The 18,613-nt window shown below is 34.5% G+C and overlaps 2 protein-coding genes across 16 annotated transcripts in view; one reads left to right on the forward strand and one right to left on the reverse strand.

Annotated features, from left to right (window-relative positions):
• Window positions 1–18,613, forward strand: part of LOC114875761 (echinoderm microtubule-associated protein-like 2) — a 113,225-nt gene that overhangs the window by 58,058 nt on the left and 36,554 nt on the right. For 5 of the 11 annotated variants that reach the window (XM_046286637.1, XM_046286642.1, XM_046286645.1 and 2 more), the window contains exons 2-5: window positions 6,647–7,037; window positions 12,662–12,892; window positions 14,745–14,910; window positions 16,892–17,005. In XM_046286637.1, the coding sequence (XP_046142593.1) occupies window positions 6,986–7,037; window positions 12,662–12,892; window positions 14,745–14,910; window positions 16,892–17,005 (563 nt within the window). In that variant the 5' untranslated portion in view covers window positions 6,647–6,985. The remainder of the gene's footprint in view (window positions 1–6,646; window positions 7,038–12,661; window positions 12,893–14,744; window positions 14,911–16,891; window positions 17,006–18,613) is intronic. The other 6 variants (XM_046286639.1, XM_029186417.2, XM_046286640.1 and 3 more) reach the window with 4 other exon arrangements.
• Window positions 7,532–9,599, reverse strand: LOC114875762 (ataxin-8-like). Of its 5 annotated transcripts, none has more exons than XM_029186425.2 (4): window positions 9,493–9,599; window positions 8,038–8,068; window positions 7,779–7,946; window positions 7,532–7,666 (listed from the first exon to the last, which is right to left on the reverse strand). In XM_029186425.2, exons 2-4 carry the CDS (start codon window positions 8,060–8,062, stop codon window positions 7,563–7,565), a joined length of 297 nt encoding a protein of 98 aa, XP_029042258.2. In that variant the 5' UTR covers window positions 8,063–8,068; window positions 9,493–9,599; the 3' UTR covers window positions 7,532–7,562. The 5 variants fall into 5 exon arrangements, with proteins under 5 accessions (XP_029042258.2, XP_029042260.2, XP_046142611.1 ...); XM_029186427.2 differs by lacking the exon at window positions 9,493–9,599 and adding an exon at window positions 9,339–9,416; XM_046286655.1 differs by lacking the exon at window positions 9,493–9,599 and adding an exon at window positions 9,213–9,282.

Genomic DNA, 18,613 nt, shown 5'->3' on the forward strand with positions numbered 1-18,613 from the left:
AGCACTTTATGGGAATATACTGTTTTTAATAAAAAAAATATACAAATTTGTCTTTTCCAAAATTTATTTTCCTATTCACCGGACTTAAAGGCTAGTAAGACAAATATGTCCCATGTAAAATTTTTTGGAAAATACAAGGAGTTAAATTAATTAATGCGGATTTAATTACGCATTACGGACTAATTACGCGGTGATTAATGAATAAACAAACAATTTTTTAGAAAAAATATTTCGACCATAAAAACATTAGGATCAAATCGACCAGCAGGATTTTTTTTTAATTTTTCGTTCGTAAGAAACACTGGCCTAGTGTTACGACCATGAAACGGGGTTACATGGTGTGCTTCGTAGGAATTGGTTATCGCGATTTGTAACGGCTGCGTGCACGTTTCACTTTCATTAATTCGCCTTTCATTCTCCTCCTAGCCAGTTTCCAGAAACGATGTCAACTATCGTTCTCTCTATCTCGCGTCGTTGTATTACAGTCGTTAAAGAAGTCTGAGTCCTTTCTACTAATTGCACTCTGTTAATTGGTTAAAATTGATCAATGGTACTTACGATCTTTTGTTTAACAAATTGCGGATAATTGATGAGGGGTATCGATTCGCTTGAGCAACTGAAACGTGTGATTGAAATTCAAGTGTATAATTGGTCAATCGTTTTTTTTTTAGACTGCCAGGAAGGAGGGGTACTTTACATCGTTCAAATATATCAATACTAGTATATCCAAATATAGGGTTTCGAAAATCTTGCAACATTTTAATAAATTTATTTAGTGATTAGACAAGATCCAGGGTACCAAATTAAACATTTCAAATTGTTACTGTGGTCTACTCGTTTAGGGCTATCCAACAGTATGGGTCCTATTTCTCTAATTTAAATATCTTAGGAAGAGAAGTGATTTAAAAAAAGGCTTTCGTATTATAATAGATAAATAGATACTTGTAAAGGAAAATCGTGCAATATCGATAACTTTGTTTTAACCTACACATTAGGGGAAATTCTCGAAATTAACATGGTGGGTATGAAGTACCCCCATGGTATCGCCATGGGATTAGTCGGTATTGAATCTTTTTCGTTCAAATTATGTAATGCTGTTAATGCTACATTTCTTAACTTATTTGTTGTATGTATAGATTAAAAACTAAAATTGTAAAATGAATTTACTAGAGTGAATAATGTGCGCATTTTTTTCATGTAATTATTGCTTTCACCTTAATTTATTGAAGTGAATATCACAGCTTACTTTTACCATTTTATGGTGTAGTATAATTATGAGAAATGGGTCGTTAAACAATTTCACGTCAGTAATGAATTTACATACAATTGTAATTATCTTGTATACCTATTGTTTCTGATATACACTTTTAGAAACTTCAGTATATATATAACTTTTAACAGAATTTATTGCAGATTGCAATTCGATAAAGTTCGATGCAATGGTACAGTGGCTCAAAGTAAATAGTATTCGGACACTCTTTAAAATAGAATACCTCATTTAAAACGTGACTAGTTCCGTTCTTAGATGAAAAGTCGCGATTTTTGGAAATGTTAATTACTTGTAACTTTTAAACGCGTTGACCGATCTCGATGAAATTTTCAGCACACACATAACTTATTTCAATCTACGAAAGACACATTTTAAATTTTCATTATTGGCTCACGTAAAAAAGTTGAAAAATTACCCTTCACTATTTTCTTTCACGATTTCAACAAATTGTAATTTTTTAAAACGACAAAAGCACGTATCTTAGTAAATTAATTTGTATAACTTCTCAAAAAACCTCAAGTTATTTGGTCCAATTTTAAATGAGGTATTCTGTTCTAAAGAGTGTCCGAATACTATTTTGAGCCACTGTATTGTTATACTTTATCCTTTATTTTCTTTAGCTATAAATATCAAAAAGTTATCACTTATGTAAGCCCATTAATACGGAAGCCGTCTGTGTATCTTCGAAGCCTACAGAGTCATTTCGGAGCAGGGGGAATTTTTGCGAAGCATGTGCTATCATGATAAGCTCGCTCGAACCTTGGCTCGAACAGCTTGAAATATACGCGAAATGTATACAATATGTCTTCATTAAAGTGTTAGATTCCCGTAATTACATAACTATCAATAATACAAAAAATTGTTTGTATGAATATTATATAGCTTTTTGTAAAAATATGTTTTAACGAAAACGAATTTTTGTTATGTTATTATTTTAGATGTGATGATGATTTTTTTTTAAATAGAACTATGACATAATACAAAAAGAATCACTCTGTGGCTGCTATTTACTATTTATTAGTATTTGTATGGAAATATGAAATTGTAAGTTTTTCTATATTGTCAGCAGTAAATTGAAACCGTTATCAATTAATTTATCTGCGGAAAATATATTTATACTTTTGCCAATATTCGTCCCACAATTTCGTTTGGTCCTTCGATAGCTGCATTATTTAGAACATTACCAATTTTAGAAAATGCATGAAATCTTGCATTTTTATGCGGAATATATCGTGAAAGAAATGCAGTACATATATTTGAAATACCACTTTGTTTAAAATGAATAAAAAATTAATTTAAAATATTTATTGGAACAAATTCTTTAAAATAATCTTTAAAAAATAAATTTTTAATTAAAAAAAGATCTAAAATTTTATCTCTGTATATTTCATACTCACATTAATGATGAAAAACAAAAAGTATTTGAATTAGTGTAATTAAATAATAACATTAAGTTGATTCTGTTATCATGCAGGTAATTTGAAATAGCAACTTACCTTCGTTTTATAAAATTATAAAAACAAGTAGATAATACAATTATTTTCTCTTATAATCTTATCAGGCATAAAAATCACAGCACAGTATAGGAATATTCATCGTAGGTAAATATCAGTTTTAAGTCTTATAATTTACTTACGATTAGAGTAGTCGCAAGAGTACTTAACTTCCGGGGTCATAATCAGCACTTTCACAGTGTACCTGTATTTCACACATGAAACACTGCATCCACATTGCAGAAGGGGTATACCCCTTTCTCAGTAAGTAGGTATCATTCGGTGTTTCGAATTATCAACACGACATTAAAAGCTAAAATTTCACGTCAATTAAATGATTCACTCTACAGTTTCGACACACTTTATTGGAAAGGTAAAAATTATGGTAAATCTATAGATGCATTGGCATAAATAGAACCTTGTTTTCTTTGTTGGGTTAGATCTTTTAGAAATTTAGAAATGTTGATATTTAAAAATTTGTAAACTTTGAAATTTTAGAATGGTGAAAGTCCACATTTTTGTGGTGAAACCATTCCAGATTTTTAGGGGGGCCAGGCCAATGTTATGCAATTAATGGAATTGGTTAATAGGTCATTCGCCCTTGTTATTTGTAGTAATACGAATTAGCTAAGGTTTGTAATTTTGTAGATACTTTGGTACTTCAAATTACCAACAGTATTCCAAGTATGCTATACTTCCTCTACATATTTATGAAGCGGAAGACCAGAAATAAACTCCAGAAAGTAATGAATAATTTATTTGTCAATTGTTTCATGACCCAATTCTGAATATGCATGAAATTTACAAGAAATATACAACATGAACTAAATATACACTACGTAAAATATGCATTATACAAAATATGAAATATATTTTTAGAACTGTCTAATGATAAAACAAATATTCACCCAGGTTTAATTTTTTATACAAATATATATTTGTTATAAACATTTGCAAGCTAATGATTATAAATATGATATTATTTTTAAAAATCAGAAAGATAACAAAACTTCTTTTTAATGCCTACGTTTTCATTAAAAATATTTAAATAGTTACGTTTTATGTAATAAATTTTTATGACAATTTCGTTACCCTAATCGCAACAATATTTTAATAAATATTGTAATTTCAGTATTGATCATTCATATAACATTAATTAGACATTCTGTGTTCAAGACAAAAGCCGTTTATATATTAGGTTAAAAATACTTTATTTTACTCCCTATTCGTAGAATATATATTAATTTTTTCTTAATTTTACATCGATTTTATAAAATGTAAAAAAATAAAATACGAATCTTGGTGTAATTTTAATAAGTAGAGTCGTCTCATACTAATTGTTAGAAGAACCTTGAAATGAACGGCATTTATTCAACAGTATCCAAGATCATAGAAGCAAAGGAATCGGCTTATGCTTGTAGAGCATTGTGCCACGCATAGGCACTCTACCGTGAAGTTTCTATCAAATTAAACTTTCATTTTTCTTTTCATATATGGATGTGTTCTGGCGGTATAGTAGAGAAGAACCTCAGATATCCGAAGCAATCGTGGCACACACTGCGCTATTCGGATAATCAATTAACTTTGTTTCTCTATGAAAACGGATTATTTACATTAAACTATTTTATAATACATTAATATTACAATATTAGCAGGGTTAATTATTCACCGTACATAAGGTGTTAAAAAATTCCCTAAAGACCTCTACACCGTACAGTGGGACAAAACGGCTTTCGGCGATCAAAAGCCGATTTTCGTGAATTCGAGAATTAAAAAACTATTTGCGTACATCGATAGAGAATAAACTGTAGTTTAACGTAGTGTAATCCGTTTTTTCATATTTTTGACTCAAAGTCGGTAGAAATTCGTCAGAACGAAACGCTGATGATATTACCCGTAACTTCAATGTACGATTCTAATGAATTTTACTCGGAAAGATAAAATTCAAATGAATTATAATGTTTACTAGATTAGTATAGATTCTATTCAGTGCATAAAGTATGTTAAGATGTTAACAACTTTTTAAATAATAGGATCTGATTGAAACAAAGTACATTTAACTAAAATCTCAACTTTGAGTTTGATTTTAAAAAAATGCCGGCACTTGCCGAATGTTTAATTATTACTACAGGAAAGTGTGAACCTCCCTCTATCAGAATCTGAAAAAATTGGGTGCACGTTTTTGCACTTTTTCAAGAAAATGGCGATTGAATGAAATTACACCCATCTTGGCCGCTGCGCACGATGATAGAAAAACAGTACCAGATACGATTGTTAACCAGTTAACACGTGTATATTCGTCATCCAAAACTTTATTTCGTCCTTGCAATATGCCATAATAAATTTTCATAATTGTCGAAACTGTTTTCACGAAAGATTTGGTATAGATCATAATAGATATAAATAAATATATTATAATAACACATGTCTTGTCATTTTTTAATTATTATATCCGTTTTCATTGTAGTTATTAACAGTTTTGAGTCAAATTTTTGTTAAATGACATAAAATATGTCTAACAAGTGAAGGATATTGAACGCGTTACACTTTATACGTGAATATTTTGACACCCTGTAGTTCAATATGACTTATATTGATACAACTTAAGTACCATAATGTAGGCAAAAACTTCCCAAAATTTCACTAAAATATTTCCAATAGAACCGAAGTTATAGAATTTTGATCGCCGAAAGCCGTTTTGTCCCACTGTGCGGCGGAGCATGTCTTGCCACTCAAGCTGCGCGCTGATTGGTCAATTTTTCAATTTTCAACAACGAAATGTGGCTGAACTACTGATCCCATTGAAAAAGGCTACAAAACTATTCGCTTCGATTTTTCGTGATCTATCCAACGGTGTAGAGGTCTTCAGGGAATTTTTTAACACCCTGTATATACGTACTACTCCATTTATTAAAATACCACAAACGGGTGTAGGTACTCTTACATGTTATAACGATATTTCGATTCTTTGTTAGAATTATTACAATCAAACTTGGCCACGAGAGGCTACAGTCCTGGGCCTCATTTTCCAAAGAGCTTCCTTCTAAACCTTCTGTTCAATATGTTAAACAATATTGAATTTAATTTGTTTTACCCTTTTAAGATTAAATTTCATTTAGAATAAATTTCAATTTTTGATTCAAGTTTATCAACCCAGGGGCCCTCAAAGTCCCAATCGCAGTTTCCATCACACCCCAAATGCCATTCTTTCTTAACTGAAATTAAATAATAGACAAAACTTGGAAAATTGATTAAGGGTGTAACAGACATGAAGTAAAATATGTACCTTCATTGTTCAACTTTTGTTTTTTATCCATAAAAATTAAATTTAGGTTTGATTTGATATTATCTGATTAAAAAGAAAAATATTAATTTTAACTTTTTGGAGCTTAATATTTCTACTATTTAATATGATTTTTAAATTAAAAGCAATTTACTTCATTTCTTTTTCTGACTGTAAGGCTCATATTTTTAAATAAAGTTAATATAATTTTGAAATTAAAAATTCATTTATACTATTAAATAAAAATTTAAGTAACCAATTTACCCGCACTGGCTATGACGCCACATCATTATTTTCCCCTGCAATGCCTATGGAGAGGGGTGGGAGCTCGGGGGTGCGCAGGAACCCGGGTCATCGCCATTTCTCTTGGGGAAGCCTGATTTGATCATCTCAAAGATGATCGAATACTTTAGAACACGGGTGTATATGCAGAATATTTCAGTTTATAAATGCTAATTACGAACAATGGTTTTTTGAAATTTGCACAAGCACAGAAAAACACTGATTATGAATTTCCATATTACCAATGTTTAACAATTTATCTATGAAATAGAAATATATCAAGAATATACTTAGTTAATTTTTATTACTTACAATTAGCAAACAATGCATCAGAAAATATCAATAAGATTTCGGCCGAGCCGAAAAAACATCCTGAGAAAATTAACACTTTCGATGAGGAAGTGAAGAAAATTTATTGAAGGATCGTCAGAGAAGATTATCGAAAGGAGAAATTAATTTCAAGACAAAAGAATTGAGTGTGCTAATTAGTGATCTGTCCAACGGAGCATTCACGAGCTCCAGTCGTGTTTTGAAGGAAAAGCTAGTTGGTCGAGGAGACATGATTCGAGACGGTACATTGGCTCTGTTTGTGCTCGTTAATCAGTTCAATTGAATAACGTATTAATACGTCGGGTTCATCGCAACGGGTTAATCACAATGTCCACGCCGGACACGATGGACACCATCGATGAAGCGGAGCAGGCATGGCGTGAGTGTTATATCCCATATACTAACATTTGGTACACCTATTTTAAACGCGTAATTGTTTATACTATATTGAACAAAATTCATTATAAATAAACAATATATAAAAAAAAGATAGTTAATAATACAGTATAAATAAAATCATTTTTATCAAAGAAATATAACCGATTTTGAGCTGCACTAAAAAGTATAAAATAAAATAATTTTTAACAAACAATACAACCGACTTCAAAATGCGCTAAAAAGTGTAAAATAATTTATATTTTGTTTAAAGAAAATTTTTTTATTTTATACTTTTTAGTGCATCTCGAAGTCTGTTGTATTTTTTGATAAATAATTATTTTATTTCACACTTTTTAGTGGAAGGAGTAAAATTGGTAGGATATCGTAAGGTGGTTTTTCCGTTTTTATTGGTTAGGTAATAACCATGAACAAAAAATAAAAAATATACTAATTGAATTGAGTCGGTTAATTAAATAAACGAGAACAATCTGAATATTAGCTTTTAATTATTTTTATTTATTTCTTTTTATCTGAAATTTATATAATAGTGCGTATCGCGGCCGCCCCTGCCGCCGCGTCGCCATCTCACGCGGAAGGGGTGCCGCCACGTCCCTACAGCCGTTCTTCTTTCTGTAATGTAAAATTTGAACTGTTACATAGGTCATGCATTATAGAATTCATTCTTTATTATTTATGACGCAAATGGGTTAATTATTTGTTTGATAAGATCTATGATACTTACCGCGCTGCGGCTGCGCATTTATTAGATCAGCTTCCTCCTGCTGCTGTTGTTGCTGCTGTTGTTGCAGCTGCTCCTGTAGCTGTTCCTGCTGCTGCTGTAGCTGCTGCTGCTGCTGTTGCAACTGCTGCAGCTGCTGCTGCAATTGCAGGATCATGGTTATTGCGTTTTCTGAAAGAAAAAAGATAAATATATATGTTACATGCATGTTTTTGAATCATGCAGTATATTCATTTTCCATTGAATTTGGAATTATACTTACGATTGTTCGTTGATTCTTCACTCATCTTTTTCTGAAAAAAAAGTTTTATTAATTAAAAAAACAATAATCCGTTCGCATTTGTGGATAAAGTTCCGAAAAGCATTCACCCCCTATTTTTTTTAAACTCAGTATTCTTACATTTTTTATACGCTTATTACAAATATAGTCATTATGTTTCGTCTCGGTCTAATTTTGTCGAACCGATCCGATTGAGAAAAAGGATAAACTGGCCCGCGGGACTGGAAATACATAGTTCGGGGAAAGATTTTTCTGAACAATAAATGTTTCGTCGACGACTCGACTCTCACACTCGTCGCGTGATTGCGTAGCGAGCGATTGAATGTGTCATTTTTCAGGTCGAAGTATGAAAAACAGTGAAAAAAAAAGAATGTTGTCGAACTTTGTTGACGAGCTGCTAATCGTTACCTCGAAGCCGCTTTGTTGACGAGCTGCTAACGTTTACATCGAAGTTTTGAATATATGATATTGAACAAATATACTGAAAGGCGACTACTTGATTTTCATGGTAAAATAAAAATTATAGTTTTTTACGTTTATCTCAGTGAATACAACTGCTTCTCACAAACGGAAGCGGTACTACCACGAAATAGCAAATCCTAACATCCGGATAATTTTATTATATTAATTTCTTGATAAGACACCGCCACAAGAATTTGCAAATAATAACGTTGTGTAAAAAATTTGTTATTATTTCGTGAAAGCTGTGCCAGCCGGCTTACGATGGCCAAATAGTTGCCAATTGTTCACTATGATATTCGTAATCAGCGTATAAAAAAACGTAAGAATACTGTGTTTAAAAAAAAATTGGGGGTGAGTGGTTTTCAGAACTACACACAACCAAACCACCAACCATTAATGATTAAATTAATTTTTAATCACAATTTTCACTGTGCAACTTTTTCCTAACCTTACTTCTTACTTTTTAACTGTACTCTGTGGATGCTGACGCACAACTAACTTTTTCATTCCACCCTCGCGACGCTCTTGGTTTCTTAAATTCACACACGGTCACATTCGATCACCGATTCGTAGACACATGCATTCTCATTTCGAAGAACTGTCATTCGATCCAAACACTCTTTACTCACACCTCACTCGATCCGATTGCCATACTGCCCAACACCCTTATCTCACATCCCATATATTATATGTACTGTGTAGAGATGAGATGTTGCAGAGGCTAAGGAATGCGGGTATGATTGGTCAGAGTTTTCTAGTCAGCACACGCATTCTAGACCGTCGCGCGTTATTGGTCGAAACGCTCATACATATGTACTTACTAAGCCCGTCGCTTGCACACCGCAAAGTCAAATGGTGTGGGTGCGTGACAGACCAAGAAGGCACTCCTTAGCCTCCGCAACATCTCATCTCTGCACAGTATATATGTATAACATATCTATTAAAATTAAATATTGCTTGTTATTTGGTACTTACCGTTCAACAGCAGCACGCTTCGATTCAAACTGAACAAATATCGGTGACTTCCAAATGAAGAGAGTAAGAGAATTGGTGGGGCACATTTCATGATCGCACACATTGTTTCGCTGTTGCGTCGTATGGATCCGCAAACAGAAGCGTGCGAAGTGCTCCCTTTGCCCCTGTGCCGTCCCGCTCTTAAACTTCTCATCACGCCAGGGCCGATGTTAGGGGGGCGCGCGGTCGGGCAATCGTCCAGGGCGCTAGATCTGTAAGGGGTCCCTAGTATGCGAATATACCGATATTTTCTCATTGTCTTCTTTCCCTATCTACATTTTATATGTAATATTACATATATGCTATATATGCTGCGACATTTATGTCTACATCTTCCCTAATGCGTTTTTTAGCCCCTGAATGGGCGCCACGATAATCTTGCCCGGGGCGCCAATATTGCTAAAACCCTGCATCACGCAACAGTAGTTCCTACATTGTTTGAAGTTTGCCGACTGCTTCGAACGTAAAAAAGGACAGCGAGTGAGAAAGAGGACGGAGCGAAAACAATCCACTCTATATCTGTAAAACAATACTAATGCAATAATGAAACTTTTTTATTTCTAATTTGTTTGCTATGAAACTTTTATCAACAGATTTGTGATATTTTTCTGATTAAAATAAAACCAAACACGATGTAAATCGGACTAGTTTTGTTATTAATCAATTTAAATTGATCCAGTCAATCATTAATAGCCAATTAAAGTAAAATTAAACCGATTTATATCGTGTTTGGACTTATTTTAATCGTAAGAACCTCAACAATCCATTGGTACTATCTTTTCTAAGATAAGACAAAAATTAGTCCAAATGTAATTGTTCTTTACTGGATGCTGATTTGTTTTCCTCGCGGCATCCTTTTGTAATCCATCTATCTCGCTTTCTCGCGTAATACGTATTCTCTTTCCTTGTTTACGGATCCGAAGCTCCGCTGGACTCGGGAAAATTGGTAGTAGGGCAATGTCACGCAATTTTATCGGTCGACGCAGGGGAAAGGAGGGATCCTTCGCACACACCGCCGATTTCTTTATTTTACTCGAGCCTAGTCAGTAGATGTAACTGCTTCGACCAATAATACATTACAGCTGCAAGTCCGTCTGAGCAAAGGTGGGGCACGACCAATCAGACGCACATTTTCTCCGACGGCCAACTTACGAACGGCGAACAGCAGTCAGTTGAAATTAATACCCTGCGACGTTGTCTTCGATTGAATGTTGAAAAAAAAGCGCGTATGGCATCAAACGGATTAAACGTATCGAGCACATACCAACATACCTAATAATTTTATAAATTTCTATCAATGCACGTGCCATTTTAATTCGAATAAAGCATTGCACTAAATTATAAAGTAATCGTTCACATTTCTACATTGTATGTAATTGGTCACTATGTATATCTAACGGAGCTTGAACTTCCTAATAGTCCTGCAGTCCTGTTGACATAGAAAGGTTCAAATTTTACGATTTCTTGATTAAAACATTTTAAGGCAAAGAAGCAATATTTTCTTATGATTCTGTTTTCAAAATATTTTTTATACAATTAGCCAGCATCGTACATAGGTTGATTTTGCAATTTGGTCTTTAAAATCTTATTAAAAATACATTTGTATAGAAGAATTTTTTTATAATTTTCCCAAGAAACGTTCTGTATATTTCTCCTGAGTATGAATATCATAATTATTATGTATTATCCTCAGAATTATACAGAAAAACTTGGATATATGCAACAGAAGTTTGTCTGGATATATGCAACATCGCTATCCCCTCCACTTGGGGGGATCCCCCTAAGCCAGACCGAGCCGCTCGGCGAGGAAACCGTGTAATATGATCCGACCGTAATATCGGTGTGACTAATACTAATTGAACGATAAAACTTTTTTATTTTTAACTTTTTCTTAATGAAACTTTTATTAATGCACTTGTGAGATTTTTCTGATTAAAATGGTACCAAACACGATATGATTTGACTACATATGTATAAGGCAGGCCGTACACCAAAGATACATGAAACACGCAACATGCAACATGCAACACGTCGCATGTTGTGTACGAACGTAGAATAGGTAACGCGGCACGGTACAAACGATTTGTACGGACGCAGAATCGACACCTCGCTTGGATATATGCAACATTAAATGCCCAGAATCGACACCTCGCTTGGATATATGCAACGTTTAAATGCCCAGAATCGACACCTCGCTTGGATATATGCAACGTTTAAATGCCCAGAATCGACACCTCGCTTGGATATATGCAACGTTTGAAACCCGAGTCGACGCCGCAACCGGTTTTCATTTCCAATCCTCCTTTGCTTTTCGCCAACTTTTAACATCAATTTTAGCAAGTAATTATAATTCAAACTATATCGTGTTTGGTATCATTTTAATCAGAAAAATTTCACCAATGCGTTAGTAAAAGTTTCAGTAAAAAAAAGTCAAAAATAAAAAAGTTTTATAGTTGAATTAGTATTAGTCACACCGATACGTTTCGGCTCTTTCCTTTGATCATCGGACCTCTCTCTTTCCACCACTGTCTGTCCTTTTCTACGTTCACGCTTGGCTGCTCGTCGCGTGTAACCCGAGATTCGACACCTCGACTGGATATATGCAACGCCTGGGTCCCAATGTTTGTTGCATATATCCAAGTTTTACTGTATCCGAAAAATGTGAATTACTTTTTCCTATTTCCCTACTACTCCTTCAGAATGTGCTACTGACAGTGCCGGCGTTGGGGGGGGGGGGGGAGCAATCGTCCAGGGCGCTGGATCTGTAGGGGGCGCCGCAACCCGGAGTCCCTAGTTCATCGTTTCATATTATTGCCTTGTTTTTTTTTCTTAAAAATTTTGAGTCCCCGAATGGGCGCCACGATAATCTTGCCCAGGGTGCTAATGTTGCTAAAAGCGGCACTGGCTACTGTCGTTCCTGTTGACCCTCAAAACAGAACCATGTTAATTGAAATACAATCAACAGTGATGGTGGAAGAATCTCATACATTCGTAGGCCAGAAGTTTTGTAGATTATAAAATATCTTTTGAACGTTAACAGCGCGAAAGAATTCCATAAGGTTTATCGTGTAATAGTATATCCTTCTGTTTATTGCATGACATGCATATAAAGGAGAATTTCCTTTTACAGACGAGATGCTGGAGTGCGAGACCGGATCCTTATTGGGTCGAGTGGCCGATCTCGAGAGGCAATCCTTGGCGCAGAGGGACGAGATAGTTTGTCTTCGCGCTACTCTCGCGGATGCGCTAAGGCGAATTGCACAGTTGGAAGGACGCGAGAAAAGGGAGGACGAGAGGAACGAGAGGAGAAACGAAAGGATGGTGTCCTCGCCCCTAAGAAATGGACATGCACCGCTTAGAAGTAAGTAAAACTGGTTGGATCTTTGCATTTAAAATATTTAAATAATAAGCAAAATGTGTATAGTCAGAGGTAAAAATGTAGCACATTTGAACCTTTTCCTATTTCGTTATGTCAAGCAAAGAAAATATATTTTTCAATACATCAATATATAGTACGTGCTTTTTTAACGTGCAGATTAAAAAATTTGAAAGCAGCCAGATTTTTTGTGCACTGAAAGGCATTGGAAATGGTTCTGTCGGAGAACTACCCAAAGAAATGCTGTAATTGAAGAAATACTTTATTTGTTTAATCCAGTCTGAAGCTAATAGTACAGTGGCTGATCATATTATTATGAACAGTTCGAAATTACCACTTATTTGAAGTTTGATCGGGAATGAAATTGAAAATACACTTAAAATGGTATCCCTTTTTATTGCAAAACTTACTGTTATATTTTTATTATTATTATATTGCTATATTTTACACCTTTTATAATTTAAATCACATATCCTACTACTATATAAAAGGACAGCCCCTTTTTCGTTTGGAACCGCTAACCGTGAAAACTACTGAACCAATCGTTATCAACTTTTAACTACATCATCTTCATGGTCCCCGGAAGGTTTAACAATAACAAAATTTACCGATTTTTCATTAAAATGTTATTATGTTATTAAAAAAGTGATTTATGATATGTGAATCCACGTCGCGCATGCGCTCTTCCCGCTGCAGCCGCGCAAGCGCTCTTGCACCGGTGGAGTGTAGTTTGAGAATCACCCACTAGATGGCGAGCGGCATTCCACAAGAGAGTTGGCGAGTTCAGGCTATAAGATGAGCTTACCTACTCGCCACATGAATTATTACTTCAAATTCTCGAAGTTTTTATTTATGAGAGCGGGCGAAGCCGCGACGGGAATGCTATTAATGTTAATATTTGGTCCACGCCGCCCTTGGCATCTAGAATTGCCTGAATACGTCTTGGCATGCTTTCCATATTTTTTCGGCAATTTTCTAGCATTTCTGGATTGTCATGCCATACGAATATAATTTTGTCAATCAGTTGTTGCTTGTTAGTTATTATCTCTGATGCAATGGGACGCTTTAATAATTCCCATAGATTTTCTATTGGGTACATATCTGGTAAGTTTCCAGGCTACGGTAAAACTTGAATTTTTTTATTAATTAGGCAAGCTGTTACGGAATTACGCTTTCACTTTTTATTTCACTTTTATGGAATACATAATAACATCGGAAACATAAAATATGTAAGTTTTCCATCTGTTCATAATAATTTGATCACCCACTGTACTTCCCGATGCACTTGAGGCGACAAGTGCCTCCGAAGATTAACTAACTTATGAAGCGACGGGTGCTTCAGTAAATTGTACTAAATCGTTTCCAAGTTGAACAAACTTTAAAGTAGATTTTCTCGAAAACGGAGCTCTGAGATGAGAAAATGTACCAAACTATTTTCATCTTTTTTAACATAGAATCACCCCCTGCCCAGTTGTACTACAATTTCCAACCCACCCTGTATAGAACTCCGTTCGACACCAGTTACTTTTATTACTATCTTCTATTATTGTAAAGCTGACCTAGTTGCGTAAAATAACCTACATGTATGGTCTAAATTTATTTTATTATGCCATGTATAGTGATCTCTAAGAAAGAAATGTTATAATCATAAAAATGTTTACTTTTTTAATTATCTTGTGTATTGTGTGTGTGGGGGGGGGGGGGTGGTTTTTAAAGATTGCAAAAGATGATTCATATGCATAAGGCGGCTCTGCACGCATTTATATGTACAATACCTATATATGATGAATATCTGCGAACAACTCAACGGTCTCATCTAATTAACATCGTATGTTAGCAGGTAATCAAAATTCGGTGCCCCAAAAAGACATACGTTTACGTCAAACCAGTACTTCGTGCCTGAGGAATTCTTCTTCCTCAGGATCTTCTCAGGATGTACGAGATTCTCTCTCCAGTCCACGTAGACCAGTCAGTTATACACATTCATCACAACTTCCTCAGAGGTATTTATATTTTATACAATAAAATTGATAATTTACACAATCACTTATATTTTGTACAACTTTAACCCATTAATTAGAAATTTTGCTTTAACCGTTTGAGTGCTACGAGTTTTAGCTCAAATCCGGTCGAAAAATGCCACGTGGCGCTATCGCACTTTTTCTGTTTTATGTATGTCACAATGTGTTATGCAACGCGGTAATTTTGTCATTTAATTTTACAGTTTTGTTAATTATTTAATTGTTTGCATTCTAATCAGCCTGCAAAAATACTGGTGTTCAATTGGGACATTTTTGTGGGACGTATCAAAGCTCTAATTACTAAGAATAGTAATAATTAATTTTCAAATTTCAAGCTTCCTATTTGCCATTTCACATTATTTGTACCATAGCAATATTACTTAAACTAATATTTTTCTATTGTTTTCTTTTAATTATTCCGCTGTGTGTAAGTTACAGAGCCGGTCGCCAGTGACCCCCATGGTGTTCAACGTGTTAACATTGTATTACCATTAGCGTTAAACGTACGGATAGTTGGGTCCGCTGAGCCGATTCTGTGGCATTTTTTGACCTGGCACAAGCAAAGCGCGATCGCGTCGCTTGGCACTCAAACGATTAAGATACCCGGGTACGGATCATACATAGAGCTACAATCAGTCTTGCACACATAGAAACCCCCCTCCATATTAGAAAAAAAGAAATAGCGATCACAACTATTACCCTCTAGTCCATGTGTTAACTTCAACTTCTCTCACAAAGGGCGCAGTCCATATGTATACGATGGGTACCCGGGTATCTCAGAGTAATATCTTTATCATTAATACTCAAACTTGCGTGTACGAAACATTTTGTTGTACCTTTTATGGGAACAAACATTATTGGGGATTATATTATAGGAGAAATCGGGGCAAGATGGTCAATGCTATTTTTAATTTCTATTGGTAATATTGACTGATTTTGTTTTGTATGCTATTTACGTATATGAGTCAATAATAGTTTAGCATAATAAAGTAGATAAAATACGATGCGACAGAAAATTCTAACAAAATCACGACTTGATCTATGTAATTCATAAGCATTTGATATGAGAAATTAGTGAATAGAAGTTTAGATAAAAATAAGTTTTTAATAGGTAATTACTTTTGCCATGTATCCAAGTGCAGAAAAAATATTACATAGTGTTTTCAAAGTTTGATGTCTCAATTTTATTTTCACATTATTTATGTATATCACCTACATCGGATAAGATGATACACTTGTGATTAAACAAAAATTAATGTTTTTATGGTCGATACTATAATATTTCCAGGATGTGATGAATCGTGCATTAAATATCAAGGGGTTAGCTCATTCAAATGCAAGGATTGTATTCATTAAATCAATAGAACCATCTTATTCTAGTATGTGAACTCGATATAATTATTGTGCAGTTCACCAGAGTCTATAACTAAGCCACGCAGGTTGAAAGATGGTGGGGGAACGCAGCGAGCTCTCCGCTAATCGCTTTCCACTTCGTGTGGGGGTATCGCCAATCAGGGTGAAGATGCGCACGAAAGAACGAAAACTGGTCTTTTCGCAGTTATGAACTCTGGTGAACTGCGCTATAAGTAGAATGGCCAATCTATTCGCAAATTAGTCTCTAATTTTATATGGAGCCCCTTCTTTACACTGTCATTTTCCCCAGCGATACTTATAGCACCATTTTTCCTAGGTAAGCCCGATTTAATCACGAGTGGAGATGTATTTTGGAAAAATCAAGTTTGCATTCAACAATAATTAAGTACCTCTGAAGAAAAACCGCAAATATAGCTATTTTTCGATGCTTTAATGTGATATGTTCCTTTTTATTAGATATAAGAAAATACTCTTACACCATAATAGCCTGATAAGATAATTAGGTGACCTGTTTTACGTGGCTCACCCTGTATATATGTAAACCTATCGAGGCTGAGAACTGCTCAGACAAATTTAATTTAACTTTCAGAAGGTCAGTTCATTACCAATCAACGGGTTCGTTACACTCGGACAGTCCCAGTAGTAGTAGTGTTTCCCCGGTGCCATCGCCAAGTCCTAGAGCCACACCACTGCCAGTAGCCAGGTATATCTTCAAATTAAACTAATATAAATCCCATTTAATGCTTTTTACTCCTTAAATTAGATTTTACATAACTCTGCTACTTTAAGGATATGATTTAAGGTATAATAACATGAAATACAATTCCTTCATAAAAAGCTTCATTCGAGGTGCAACGAGTTATAAAATTGCTAGGGGTGTGCGGCTATTGGAAAATTCTGGATCGGGCTCGGAATTTTTTCAGATTCGGGCAAAACCGCGAAAGTTTGTCTAACACATTTTGTTTGAGTACCCGTAATTTCGGGACCCGAACTCGACTCGAAATCAATTATATCCGATTATACGCGAAAACACTTTCAAAGCTAAAAGCTTTTACTGTATACAACGTAGTAATCGATAAGATGGTTCTCTGACAACTATAGTCCGACCAACGAGACGAGTCAGTATGTATATGTTTACAAATTTACACGCTCGACGCAGGGTCGAGTACAGTTGTTTCCAGTTTTTCAAACGCTTTGGTCGAGCTCTGTATACTGTGAGTCAGGACAGCTTTGAACACGTGAATTTGAATATATTTCCTGTCTCGTCTCGTTGAATAGACTGTAGGTAATTTTTAATAAAAATATTGATGAAATATTATATAATAATATTAATATTATGATCATGTCTAACAAAACTGTAAGCTTTATATTAATATAAGCGCTGCTTAGTAACAGTTTTATGCCATTAAATTGTGTTAGATATTTATATATTTTCAAATCGGTCATTATTTATGGTAACCAGTAATTAACCAGTTTATATTAAAAAGATTGATGAATGGTTTATATAGCCATTTTTATCAAACTGAATTTTAAACTGATACGATGTGTTATTTTACAAAACTTTGATGTCATCAAATGATGTCAGATTTTTGAAATTTCCTAATCGGTTATTAACTATGCAACAATTTAATGAAAGCTTAACAGAGATATATAAACTAAGAAATAGAAGAATATTTTTCGGTACTGTTTACTTACAGCCATATAGTTTATATTCTAAAAAAATAAATTTATTAAGAAAAGAAAACAACAGCAATTTTTAAAACTTAAGAAATAATATAGCATACATGTGTATGTACATAACAATGCTGTACCGTTTCGATGCCAAAGTATTATTGGTACCCACGTCTTGTAAATTATTGAAAAGATACTGGTACAGATATTTCAGTAATGATACGCTCCTATATTTTACTTCTTTCTTTTCTTCGAATCTTAAGGATCGACAGGAGTGACAATAGACTTGTACAAAGAATATTTAAAAAAAATAATCACGAGAAAAAGAAATCGCAAAATCTGAACCTTTTTATGTTAACGTAGCTGTTTGACAATAGCGATGGCCTTGTTTCCTCATACAGGAAAGATAAGAATCATCCGGAGTTTCTCAGTTTCCCTAGATGAGGCCCCCGAAATCAATTCGGACTTGGACCGTCACTCCTGGTCACCCTTAAGGGGGTAGACACGGGTAATGCAGCCAGGTGACATTACCGGCAAAAATGGGCCTAAAAAGGAGTTTAGGAAATTACGTTTTTCGTCTTTAAATGAGAAGATTTGGGGCTGGGTGAGGGATCGTTCGAAAGAGGAAGGTTCAATCCAA

The sequence above is a fragment of the Osmia bicornis genome, chromosome 8, assembly GCF_907164935.1.
Source record: "Osmia bicornis bicornis chromosome 8, iOsmBic2.1, whole genome shotgun sequence".
Lineage (NCBI taxonomy): Eukaryota > Metazoa > Arthropoda > Insecta > Hymenoptera > Megachilidae > Osmia > Osmia bicornis.